At 36.6% G+C, this 12586-nt stretch overlaps 3 protein-coding genes across 4 annotated transcripts in view; 2 read left to right on the top strand and 1 right to left on the bottom strand.

Moving 5' to 3' along the window:
* Window positions 1-1668, bottom strand: part of raph1a (Ras association (RalGDS/AF-6) and pleckstrin homology domains 1a) — a 65302-nt gene extending 63634 nt beyond the window's left edge. For both annotated transcript variants that reach the window (XM_057335892.1, XM_057335896.1), the window contains exon 1: window positions 1401-1668. The gene's annotated coding sequence lies outside the window, so the exon portion shown is untranslated. The remainder of the gene's footprint in view (window positions 1-1400) is intronic.
* Window positions 1669-4591: 2923 nt separating this feature from the next.
* On the top strand, window positions 4592-6102 carry LOC130555953 (uncharacterized). Its single transcript, XM_057336521.1, has 4 exons — window positions 4592-4706; window positions 5011-5322; window positions 5458-5591; window positions 5769-6102. The coding sequence occupies exons 1-4, from the start codon at window positions 4592-4594 to the stop codon at window positions 5844-5846; spliced, it is 639 nt and encodes a 212-aa protein (XP_057192504.1). The 3' UTR covers window positions 5847-6102.
* Window positions 6103-8378: 2276 nt separating this feature from the next.
* On the top strand, window positions 8379-11507 carry LOC130555883 (cytotoxic T-lymphocyte protein 4-like). Its single transcript, XM_057336422.1, has 4 exons — window positions 8379-8483; window positions 8868-9212; window positions 10238-10380; window positions 10790-11507. Exons 1-4 carry the CDS (start codon window positions 8435-8437, stop codon window positions 10871-10873), a joined length of 621 nt encoding a protein of 206 aa, XP_057192405.1. The 5' UTR covers window positions 8379-8434; the 3' UTR covers window positions 10874-11507.
* The last annotated feature ends 1079 nt before the right edge of the window (window positions 11508-12586 follow it).

Genomic DNA, 12586 nt, shown 5'->3' with positions numbered 1-12586 from the left:
AGGTTGAATAATTAATGACAGAATTTTCATTTTTGGGTGAACTTCCTCTTTAATTATCGATTACTATCAAGACGCAAAGGTACATCTGCACACAAAGATCTCAAATTCAGTGCATGACCAGTAGCAGGGGCAGTTGAGCTGTTGAAATCTGGGGTAGGTAGATGCTTTCTTGTAGATTATATTCATATTACAGATTACAAATTTGGGTTTTACATCAGAAAACCAGCCCAATCCATTATGCCTCCTCTATGCAAGTTGAAGTCATCAAAAACGCGGTCACTAGTACAGTACAGACTATCCATACTTGCAAATATGGACTGAAATGTTATTCAAGACGGAAAAAAAGACACAATCGCAGTTGAAGACCTCGAAAGTACCATGCTAAATAACTCCACAGTAAAATCACTTAATCTTGGCCAGCAAAGTAGGCTAGCCACCAATTCTCTCAGGACACAACAGAGTCCCTGCTCAGATTGAACTCAGACACAGATATGCAGACGAAAGCATTTTACTGCTTCTACACGGCACACTACAACCAACCTCCTGTGCATTTATATAAGCAAAGCACCGTTTTAGATTTCTATAAGTGGTATTACACAGACAACAAAATAAAAAGGATAATTGATCGATCATCTTCACCAAGATCGGGAGGTTTGTGCCAGAGCTACAGCTCGGGCAAGTACCTGCGCAAATAGGCCTCCACTGCACGGGCACCAGGACTGGCAGTAAAGCCCAGCTGTCATGGCAAAGGGTGGAGTCTGGAGACTCAAAACATCAGTGTGTGTGAGGAGGGGAGGTCCAATTTGGCAATGGCTCATCTGTTTGCAGTATATGTGTTACTGCACAATCCGCTCCCGTTGCAAAATGACGATAAAAAAAACACCAAAAAAATGCATCTGCTTCGGACACAAGGGTACTGAAAACCATAAAGCCTTGTAGAAAACAAATCATTTAAAACCCGTTTCCATGTCAGACATCTTGTACAAAAGGATAAATGATCCTCTTTGATAGAGCGACTCATCTCGCGTGACGATTTTTCAATGGCTCCTCATTCTCTCCCACCTCAAATCTACTGCAAGCATCTTCAAAGGAACCGTTAATCTTTACAGAGTTTTTTTTTCTTTAGAATAAAACAATACGGCATCGTCTTTAAACCGTAAAAATCCACAAAGCGGAGCCGTTATGCAGACGTGAGGGAACCGCACAGCTGTCTGTCTGTATGGAAGGGCTGCTCCCCGGATTGTGCTCCGTCTATCCATAGTTAATGAGCCAATAATACATCGCCAACGTGAAATACATGCCATGCTTAGGATGGCTACATGAACGTTTTTATTTCAGAGAAGGATTTCACTCATCACAAGCATTATATACAGCAGCGAGAATAAATAAAGAGCGCTTACTGTCGCAAACCGAGCCGACGCTCCTGCGGCTCGTGCCTTTTCCAAAGGAAACGGTAACAATGGGTGAAAACCGCCGACGTGTTGCACAAATCCAGAAGCCGGATCCCGGGTGCTCTTACGACTGAACTGGGTTTTCTCCACCCGTGTCGAACGCTTATATTTGATAACAATAACGAAACGAGCGAGCCTCCCTTTTCTCTCTCGCTTCCATTCCCGTTTTGAGCGTGGCTGGCAGCTGCGGACCGATGCGCGTTCCCGGCGTCTCCGTTTCCTGTCCAGCCCAGAAATCCATGTGATTGCGCGCCCTGCCCTTTGTGACGTCATGCGAAAGCACGTTAATACGATCCAGTTACATATTGACACAATGGCTCTCCCGTTAAAAACATAAACGCGAAGCTGGTGCCAGGCTGACTATGAATAATATTTGGTGGGACTATACAGATGCCTGCTGAAAAAACAATAGAATTATTGTCATTATAAAGCATCGGCTGTTTAGCATACAAGCTTTACAACGTTATTTTATGTCTTTTCAGGCGTATTCCAGTAGGATGTAATGGTGCTCTATTGGTGCATACACTAGTTAGGGTGAATCTAACGTCCCACCAATAAAATCTTCCACAACAATATTTGAAGTCCTCCCCCACTCACAATTTCTATAGCTACACTAAAAATTCTGATGCTTGTTATTGTTTCTTAATAGTTTAGCAGATTTTAAGGCTTGCTTTAAATTATTTGAAGTTATGTTAAGGCCACTGGTTAAGAAACATTGCTATATATCATGCTTTATACATCTAGATGCCGTTACACGGTCTCCAACATTAATTCTTATTCTGTTTCATTTCAGAAAACATTATTCAAATAGGAAAAAAAACTTTGAATTCCCAAACAAGTCAAAGTGAAGCTATTACATACTGAAAGCTAAATTTAGTCATTTAATGTTTCATATTTGTACCACATGAACTTTGGTGTCCTCACAACCTGTAAGAAAAGAGATCTGACATCTTTAGATACAATATGTTTCCATAATAATACCGACTATGATGCTTCATTAGCTTTGCGTAAATAAAAATATCTAAACTGCATGGATGTCATCTATTGACCACAAGTTGTGTGGTCCACAACTATGAAGCAAAATAACTAGGATAAGTTCTGGATAACATCTACTACATACCATAGATGTAAATGTAAATTAAATAAAGAACAAAACAAACAATACAGTTGTCAAAAGCATCAGAATGTAATCAGCTCAGATGGTGAACTGTCATTGCTTTGGCTCTACACATTAGTTTCTAGGTGATCCACAGCTGGACATATGTATAGATAATGAATATAGTGGGGGGCTTCAAAGGGGTGTATGAAACAGGAGCAGATGATAGTGAAGATAAAAAGGCCCGAAGCGTAACCACATCAAGCAAGTGCGAGTCAATGACTCAACAACGCTGTGTGAAACTGAGCCCACTACAATCTCAGCTAAGCCATATTTCTGTGGTCTAGATCATCCTCTCATGTTCATAGAAGACCATAGAGGTGATGTGAACTGCACTGTGTCGAAAATGCACTGCATTCAGTATAAAGAAATGAGAAAAAAACATTTAAGAAAGTCCATCAAAAATGTAATTTTTCATGTTATTTGTTTTATTTATGTCAAGAAAGCATCAAATTTACAACTTTTTAATTTGAAGTGGTAAACCAAACAACAGGTGGAGGCCATGTGTATTCTGCCATTTAGTGTTTATATCTGTTACTGCATGTGATTTTCACACCAAGCTCAATAAAACGTAAATTATGTCAAAATCCATTTCATATACAGTATAATTAAACAATAAAAAACATTATGACACTATGATGCAGGTATTTGCATAACACGGCACACAAACGCAGAAAATCTATGCTTTTCTTAATCCAGAGTTAACATTTAGATTTTCTTTAGAAATACTTTTTTTTACTAAATCATTCAGGTAATTAATTACTTTCTGCAAGACTTAAGATGTGGAATTGTGAGTTTTTTTTAAATACTGTGCGCGCCTGTACTAAAAACATTGTATCTATCTTTAGAAAATCATCTAGATTGCGATGGCAACAATGCATTCAAAGCGTTGATTGCATGCACATGAGAGACAACAAAATACTGATGGTAAATTGTATTTAGCTTGCGTGTTTATTGTGCAGATCGAGTTCACAATAAACCATACATGATGCAGACAAACCACAACACTGCCATCAACAACTCGTTTTTCCTCCCGTTGTCTTTCACTTCCTCTAACCTCTGCAAAGCTGCACTGCGGGTAATGTGTTTTGTGACAGATGTGACTGACAGAGGAAGCCAGGGGAGTGTCGAGAAGTTTCACTGCAAGTAGAGAAAAATAATAACGGATCAGTGTCTCATTATGTAAAACGGCACAACTAGGAAAATGACTCACTTCCAGTATGACTTCAGACCCTAGACCCTGTGTTCTTGCACGTGAACGATGGAAAATATCTGGTGTGTGGGTTTTTGTTTTTCTTGTAAAAAAATAATTATGTCACAATGATGAATAAAGTTTTGCCAATTTTGCTCTTCTGCTACTATCAAAAACTAAAGAAAATATTTGAAAGGAAGGTATCCAGAGAAAAATTAGTTTATAGTTCGCCCAAAAATCATAATTTACTCACCCTCAGGTTGTTTCAAACCTGTATAAATGTCTTTGTTCTGTTAAACACAAAGAAAGATATTTGTAAGAATGTTAGCAATTTTCAGTTCTGTGACATCATCCACTACCATAGTAGGAAAACAAATATTGTATCTTTTTTGTTCTGTTGAACACAAAATGAGATATTTTGAAGAATTTAAGGAAACAAACAGTTCTGGTGCACTTTTGACTATACCATTTAATTCTTCCTACTATGGTCAATGATGTTCCAGGAATGAAAATTGCTAACATTCTTCCGAATACCTTTCTCTGTGTTCATCAGAAGAAAGTAATTCATACAGGTATGAAATTACATTAGGGTGAACAAATGATGACAGAATTTTCATTTTTCATCACTTTAATACTTGCAAAGAGCAAACCTTTTTTTAGTCTCCTGTCAAATTCTCAGCTGCTTTCCTCAGTTCTGTGAAACTTAAAAGAGTGACGTAAAAGCCCCCACCTCCCCGGGCCCATGCATCTCATATTCTTTTGTTTTCACATGCTCATAACCGCAGTGCTGAAATGCACGAGCAGTGGATGCTGGCATTGATCCTTCTTCGTACACTTTTTCATCCAGAACTTACTGAATCCTCTATAGTCTGTGAGGATGAAAAAAAATGTGGCTGTCTCAACAAAGGTTTGAGCATTTCTGTTGTTTCTTTATTCCGTTCCCTTTGTTTGGTGCTTGATTTGGGTGACATGCAACTGTGGGCTTGTAGATATACTGTATGGCTTAGTTGTAATCTCTAAAACATTTTTCTCACGGAGGTATTTTATAAATGATCAAAATTGCTAAATTAAAACAAGCAAACGAACCGAAGGAAGCTGCCTGCTTCACTCCATGCTGCGTACCACATCCTCCTTAAACGTTCTTTTCCCCTCTCGAGCTTTATTTCAAATTTAAAATGTACGATGAAAAGCACGCGTCTCTTATTTTTCAGAGAGAAACGTGCAAATAAAAAGAGTGTATGAAAACACAACAGCTATTATCCCCTGTCCAAACCTGGAAGAGGATGAAGAACTCATATCTGCCAGTCTACACAAGGGAAAGACACAGCTGCACTTTACTTCAGACATGATGAACAGTCAAGAATTATGTGAGAAGTTTCAAGTGTCCAAACAAAACTACAGCATCTCATATATGATTCACGGCACCGAATCCAAAGACACAGGAATCTACATATGCACAATAGAAACGCAGATCGGACAAAGCACAACCTCAAAGGAAAACAATACTATACTGCTTGTCAAAGGTATGACGAATGTTACAACTAGCTAACAACTTTTGCACAATTCTAGCATTCTGATGAGTTCAAAATATGCATTTACGTGCAATAATATTTTGACAGAGTGAACATCTTTGCTCAGTTGGTGTTTTATAATTTCAGGTGCTCAGCAGTCCACAGAACCGTCAGAGTTATCTGACCCCTGCCCTTCAAGACTGACAGTGATTTTTTATCCACTTTTGGGGGTTGCTATTTTTTACGACCTGATAATAACAGTGATTGTCTGTGTTCTCGTAGTGAGTATCAATATGCTTGCGATCGTATGCTTGCGCACACACAGATTTTATTTTTACTGTACAAAAAACTATAACAGGGACACACGTCCTGTATAAGCTCTATGTTATAAATGAATGTTTAGAGACTGACACGTAATTATAAGACCAGTATGCCAAAGCACTGTGTTTTTATTTTAGTATAAATTCAAGAAGAAGAAGCCACCTGAGAACCCGTACATGAACACAAGACGTGGACGACGATATAGGATCAGATAAATTCAGCAACCAGCGCATTCAGAGATCTCACAAAGCAGTACACAACATCATCTGTGCCTTTCTTTTTAACCGAGCTGGACATCTAACTACATGCAGTTTGTTTCGACAGATTTACAAATTGCTGTTCGATGATGTTTTTACCATTAAAACACTAGGACACTCTCATTTTAATGGCTACATGTGTTTCATTGTTGTCGTTCATTCTGCATTTCTTCAGTGCAATTAAGTGGACTTGAATTGAGTAATTTATCTAAACTTGTTTTTAATCCAGTGGTTTAAAGCAGGGTAACCTTATATATATTACCTCTAGGGTGTCTGCAGGAAGTCAACTGGATCTCAAGCTATATCTTGCATATCTCAAAGTAGTTTTGAAGAAAAAAATCGAATTATGTGTTAAACAGTAAAGCAACATTGAATGAAAACAATATTGATAACAAATTGAAAGTTCAGTCAAATGTTTAACTATGATTATTATAAGGTGCATTATATGCAAAGTGCATATGAATTCATGAATATAATCGCTGTCCTTCTGAAACCTTGTATGTCCAAATTTGCAAATGGGAAAACACTGTAAAATGATTTTGTGTTGTCAAAGTTGACAAGCACTTTTTGTTAGAAATTAGCAAAACCAGTCACAAACAAAGAGTGACTAATAATAATGATTTATGGCAAAAAACAAAACAAAACATGAAATATGGAGATACAAGGTTTCAGATGGAGAGCAACAATATAAACTCTTAAAAAAGGTTCTTCGATGCCATATCATTGGATCCTTACCCTTAAAGTTTTGAATTGGTTGAATGAAAAGCTTTTTTCAGTGAACCTTTAACGTCTGAAGGACCTTTCTGTTTCACAAAAGTTTCTTTGTGGCGAAAAAGGTTTCTTTAGATTATAAAAAAGTAAGAAAGAGATGGTTCTGTAAAGAACCTTTGACTGAATGGTTCTTTGTGGAACCAAAAATGGTTCTTCTATGGCATCACGGTGAAGAACCTTTTAAGCACCTTTATTTTTAAGAGCGTACTGTTACAGGCTTTCTGTCAACAGTAAATGAAGAGTTTGGTTCCAAAATGAGATCATCAAAATGTTTTCAAAAATCATGTTTTTTATTGCGCATTCCAATTCATATAGATCAAACTGCAGTTGGTTTGTTTTCATTTAAGCCATAATAACAAAAAATACAGCTAACTAACACAATAAAACACAATAAAAAACTTGATAACATAATACAAATTTAATGATTTTTGAAAAAAAAAGAGTTATCTCATTTTGGAACCAAACTCTTCAAATATTCCATTATATCAAGTCTCCTAGTTATTATTAACTAACAATGAACAATAATTCTGAAGCATTTGTCATTTACATTTACCAATGCATCCATTAACATTATAAACTTTTTTTTATTATTTTATTAGAATTGTAAAAGTTTTTTGTTGACAATAACTAATAACCTAACATACACAAAATGAAGAACTGTATTTGTATTAACAAACATTAATAAAAATACAGTATGCCGCTCCATTCTAGCTAATGCATAAATGCTAACAAATTATTTTAAAGTGTTACTTACATTTTATTAAAAGCCAAGGTCCCTGTTACAGTATATCTTTATATCCAATAACAAGTATTTTGCAGAAAAGCCCCTGTTCTAATCTTAAGAATATTGAAAATACAATATATTTAAAAGGTATATCTCACCTTTTTCCATCATTAACTCACCCTCATGTCATTCAAACCTCTATATACCTTTCTTTCTTCTGTAGAACACAAAGGAAGATATTGTGAAGAATGTTGGCAACCAAAAGTCGCCAATTGACTTCCATGGACACAAAACCATTTCTCAAAATATCTTCTTTTGTGCTGTGCAAAAGAAAGAGTCATATACAGGTTGCATGTGGGTGAATAAATGATGACACAACTTTTATTTAAGCAAAGTTTTGATCTTATCTGGAATTCTTTTACACAGGATTATAAATAAATATTTTTAAACATAACCATTATACCACTATATGTGCAATGAAACATACAATTGTTCAATAAAAATGAGTTTATATTATTATTCCATTTCTTGAACGAATAGTGCTCCCTAGAGGCCTTTTAATTCCTTGCACCCCATAATGTCGTTTGATCACAGATGTGGTGGCAAAACTGACTAGAAAACAGCAGGTAATATGTAAATTGCAAAGCACAAAGTGCCTCAATGTATTTTGAAAGTGCTGAGCCTGCAATGCTATAAAATCAAGTGCATCTGAGTTTAATATTTTCCCATATTCATTGACCCAAATAATCTCTTGACCACTGGGCTTTGTGATAGGCTGAGAGTCAAACCATACCCTAACCAAGTTTTCCACTTCCACTGGCGTTGAGCTGTTTTTGCTCAAATCTTAATCTGCTTATTCAATATTTTCCCCTCGATTACACATAATGTGCAGATTTGCTACATTACTTGCACATTTTTGAGCACTTTACGGGCATTTGCAGTCAGCTTGAGGTTTCCTGCCACGTTACTGATGTCACCAAGCTTTCCAGAACTCACTCAGGTTTAAAAGTATAAAAAGACCCGGGGTATCATTGTGCTCTTACATGAAACAATGATTATCATACTTCTCACAATCATTTTATATACCCCGCTGGGAATTGGTAAGTTTACATGTTTATTTGAGTGCATTTTTTTTTGTTTAAGGCACAAATAGTTAACCATTGAACGTATTATTATTATTTTTAAATCAAATAATTAATAAATATTTATTAACTTGCCAGAGGGCTGATGGGGCTCCTTTTGTTCAGAGGATCATTTGGAAAAGTTCATTGAACTTTTAAGAGGTTTAGTGGTAAATGAAACGCATTTTATAGATTTAACTCAGAACACTGTTCTGTACTATAATATAAATGTTACACCACTGATGTAATTGTTATGAGTAAGCATATAGACTACATCAATAGAAAGCCACTAATGTGCAGTTTATCTTTTATTTATGATTTTTTTCCACATACAATATCTCACAATGCTCTTCTTGTTTCCAGCCCTGCACGTTTCTCAGCCTTATCGGGTGGAAGGAAAAGCGGAATATGTCCCTCTACACTGCCTCTTCCGTTCAAAATTAAGGCCAGAGGAAATGCAGGTGTCTCTGTATAGGGGTCTGCATGGCCAAGAGAGGATATGTAGTGCATATGTCAACATGTCTGAGCCCTACTTTACAACAGATGGAACAGTTCATTGCAGGGGGAATATAAGCTCTGGAAGAGTAGATATGGTCATCTACGGACTCAAGGGGGAAGACACAGACATCTATCGCTGTGAGGTCGAGATTCTGTATCCACCTCCATATCTCAGTAAGGTTGGGAACGGCACTGTTGTTTACATACAAGGTGAGGGATTGCCTAACTTGTTTACTTCCTCTCTCTCTGTTGATAAGTCTACTGCATATTTTCTATTGTTTAGTATAGTTTTACTTAAAGTCAAACGAACGAAATACTGTAGCAAATAAACTAAAAATGCCATTATTATTATTATTGTTGTTTATTTTTTTATTGTTGGGTCGATATGATAAATAGCAACTACAAAAACATAATTACTGCAATGTGGATGTGGACATTTTTCCATTTTAATAATGTTGTCATAACAGTTCATCCAAAATATTTAAAATGTACTGTACTACTGTCTAATATCAACTTTATCAGTCTTCATTGATATATCTGACACTTTACAAAACGCTGTAATTTATGATCAGTGCTCTAGAGGGAGCCAGAGAGTATGTTTGAATACTCGTGAGGGACTCACTCACTGAACAACAAAATGTTGCGGTCTCTGTGCGCGCACGCGGGGCCTCCCCGGCAAAGCACATTGACATCACAATACCGTGTGCACTGTGTTTTGATTTTACATAGCCCTGTGGAAACTTGTGACGTGTGAATCATGTTTTTCTTTGAAAATGTAGATTTCTTTCTGATAACAGTGTGTAGAACCAACCTGTAAACCTGACAATAATCATCAAAGACGGGAAGGCGAAGAGCAGTGACAGACTCTTGACTCTGCTCGTGCTTCCTGTTTTAAAAGAAAAGGCACTGTTCACTAAACTGTGATTATGGGTTTTAAAAAAACCTTTTACCTAAACAGGATACGTTCATTTTTTCTGAACCTTGAAAAACATAGTACGTGACTATTATAGCTTCTGAGATAAAAACAATCACAGTAATGAATTTACCTAATGGTAATAGTGGGATTTATATTGGTTTCAATGGGAGAGATAAGGGTCCTATGCAGGTTATTGGCCTGAAACACGTTAAATAAAGGAATTTTGTAGCTAATGGTTTTAATGGTAAATGGAATTTGTTTTCAGAAGAGTTGACAGTGCAACAGGAGACTTTTAATAATAATTCATCTTGTTTTACAGACACCCGAAACTGCTCCACGGCATTCACGCAGGGTCAGAGTCACAGACAGATTTCTGAGTGGTCGTCTGTGAGCAATGACGCGGGTCCTCTTCCTCTGCTATATGCCATTCTTATCATCACTTCCTGTATCTTTATTCTGCAGGTGAGAAATTGGTTTTCTGGGATGCGTGGTGTGCTGGTGACCTCAATATGCTGCTTTACCAACTTAACCAGCTTCATTAGAAATATCATATTGGTTGACTGCCATCACTGGCACAGTCCTTTTAAATTTGGCTACTTCAAGCTTACAGCTTGCCACACTTTCAAACCAAGTCTTGTTGCTACTTGTAGTTACCAACATGTCCACCAGATTGCGCCAAAGTATCCTCAGATCGGATCTGAATAATATCATTTCATTTGAAACAAAAGCAATACTTTGTGCAATTCTTTAAGGTTTATTGATTTCTTATTCATTTTATTGTCTAATATAATTTGCTTGTTTATACTACAATATGACAATAATGTAAATGCAAACAGATGTCAATCATGCATTATGTCTCTCTCTATGACAGATAATGAAGATGATCTGGAAACGGAGGGACACTGGGTCCATGGCACTTATGGCTTCACAAAAAGACAGCTATAGTAAATTTTAGGGGAGTATTCCCACCTGTACAGTCCACATGTATTCTAACATGTATTTTCACCTGCATGTACTCACATGTAATGTCCACCTGCATGTATTCACATGTACTTACATGAAATCTTACTTGCATGTATTAACATGTTTTTAATGATAATATTGCATAATTTTCATTTATTTTTTATGAAACAGTTTCTTATTTAAGAGAAATTCTAATATTATTATTCCATTAAAAATACATTATATTTTATATTACACTGTAACCAACTTATGAATTTAATGGTCTTTTTATACTTTAGATTTGTTTCATACAAGTTTCATTTTAATAATACTTTGTGGTTATATCACAGTATAATTCATTAGTTGTCAGACATTGTAATATGGTATTTTTTTGGAGATGCCACACATCCATTTTCTCATGCATGGCAATACCCACATTTTTTATGTGGTGTGTAATAACTTTTTTGAAATGATTATCTGTAGGGTTTGGTTGAAATGTGTTTTATTCTGCACTAAACATGTCAATTTGTTTTAAGGTTTAGGTTTTTTCCTTTTTACTTACCTAGTGAATGTGTATTTTCTTTTGGTTGTTTTGAAAATCCAATAAATACATCATATATAAAAAGTATTTTGGTGCTGCAAACAGTTCAAGACCAAAAATTGTGTATTTAATATTAAATAAAATACATTATAATGTTTTGTTAATTCATTTAATGTATTTATTGTATAGTTACCCCCCCCCTAAAAAACATGGTGCTACCACAAAACAATTAAGAGAGTTTTAATGTTGAGACTAGTATCCTCCTCAAATTCCAACTCTTTCCCTGCGTTTTCTAGATTAAAATCTGATAAAACATGACTCAAACTAATGCATGTCAACAGACAGTAATGAACAGAAAACTTGAAAATGATTTGTAGCCTATGTTTTATTTCTCACACAACAATGTGATTATCAATTGAGTGCATCTCAATTCTGAACCTCACTAATCAATCAGATAAACAAACATGAGAGAAACATTAAATTATGTTATGCGATTGAAGTGTATTTTGATTCTTCTCGCGATAAGTAATTCTGGCAGTACTTCTTCTTTATACATTTTGTGGCAGGTTGCAAACAAACTTTAGTGCATAGTGCTACCTACTTTGATGAAAGAGTGAAGAGAAATGTCTATATTTCCTTATTACCTCACTGTTCCTAATAAATCTCCATACTGCACTCACTCGTTTTCCTACATTTGAGCCATAAGATATTAGGCCTACTTAAGGTGAATTCCTTACATCCTATCTTTCCAAATGTTCTGCTAAAACGTACCGCGAATGGTCATGTGACTTTTTTATACGCCACGTGACTTGTAAATACGACAAAAAATAGGTGTGTTCGAGCTCATGCGGCGCTGCGCAGACCGATCGGCGAGATTAGCCGTTTGCAGTAGAGGGAGGTGTCGTACACGATCCGGGATGCTGCGCCGGTTGAGCAAGCCGGCTGTTCTCGAAACGCTCTCGCGCTACTTTAATGTCCCACGTGAAAGTCACGTGGCATCGGCGCCGGTTCAAGTCGGACAAAAGGCTTGTTCGAGTTGACCCATACTAGCCTGACACCGACTGGCGAGATCAGCCGGTTGCAGGCGGGGGAGGAGTGAAAAGACGGCCGTCAGGTGGGACACTTCGTGCTTCCCGTAAGGATCTGAACCTACAGCAGACCACGCCACCACGGGATATTCATTTC

Source organism: Triplophysa rosa, linkage group LG6 (genome assembly GCF_024868665.1).
Source record: "Triplophysa rosa linkage group LG6, Trosa_1v2, whole genome shotgun sequence".
Lineage (NCBI taxonomy): Eukaryota > Metazoa > Chordata > Actinopteri > Cypriniformes > Nemacheilidae > Triplophysa > Triplophysa rosa.
The sequence above is the reverse complement of the archived record's forward strand: the minus strand, read 5'-3'. Positions and strand labels throughout refer to the sequence as shown.

Excerpts from the sequence above, each read along its gene's own strand:
- LOC130555883 (XM_057336422.1), top strand. The coding sequence starts at position 8,435 with ATGATTATCATACTTCTCACAATCATTTTATATACCCCGCTGGGAATT. Across the intron at positions 8,484-8,867 it reads ATATACCCCGCTGGGAATTG|CCCTGCACGTTTCTCAGCCT; the intron begins GTAAGTTTACAT and ends TCTTGTTTCCAG. Across the intron at positions 10,381-10,789 it reads CCTGTATCTTTATTCTGCAG|ATAATGAAGATGATCTGGAA; the intron begins GTGAGAAATTGG and ends TCTCTATGACAG.
- LOC130555953 (XM_057336521.1), top strand. The coding sequence starts at position 4,592 with ATGCACGAGCAGTGGATGCTGGCATTGATCCTTCTTCGTACACTTTTT. Across the intron at positions 4,707-5,010 it reads ATGTGGCTGTCTCAACAAAG|AGAGAAACGTGCAAATAAAA; the intron begins GTTTGAGCATTT and ends CTTATTTTTCAG. Across the intron at positions 5,592-5,768 it reads TGATTGTCTGTGTTCTCGTA|TATAAATTCAAGAAGAAGAA; the intron begins GTGAGTATCAAT and ends TTTTTATTTTAG.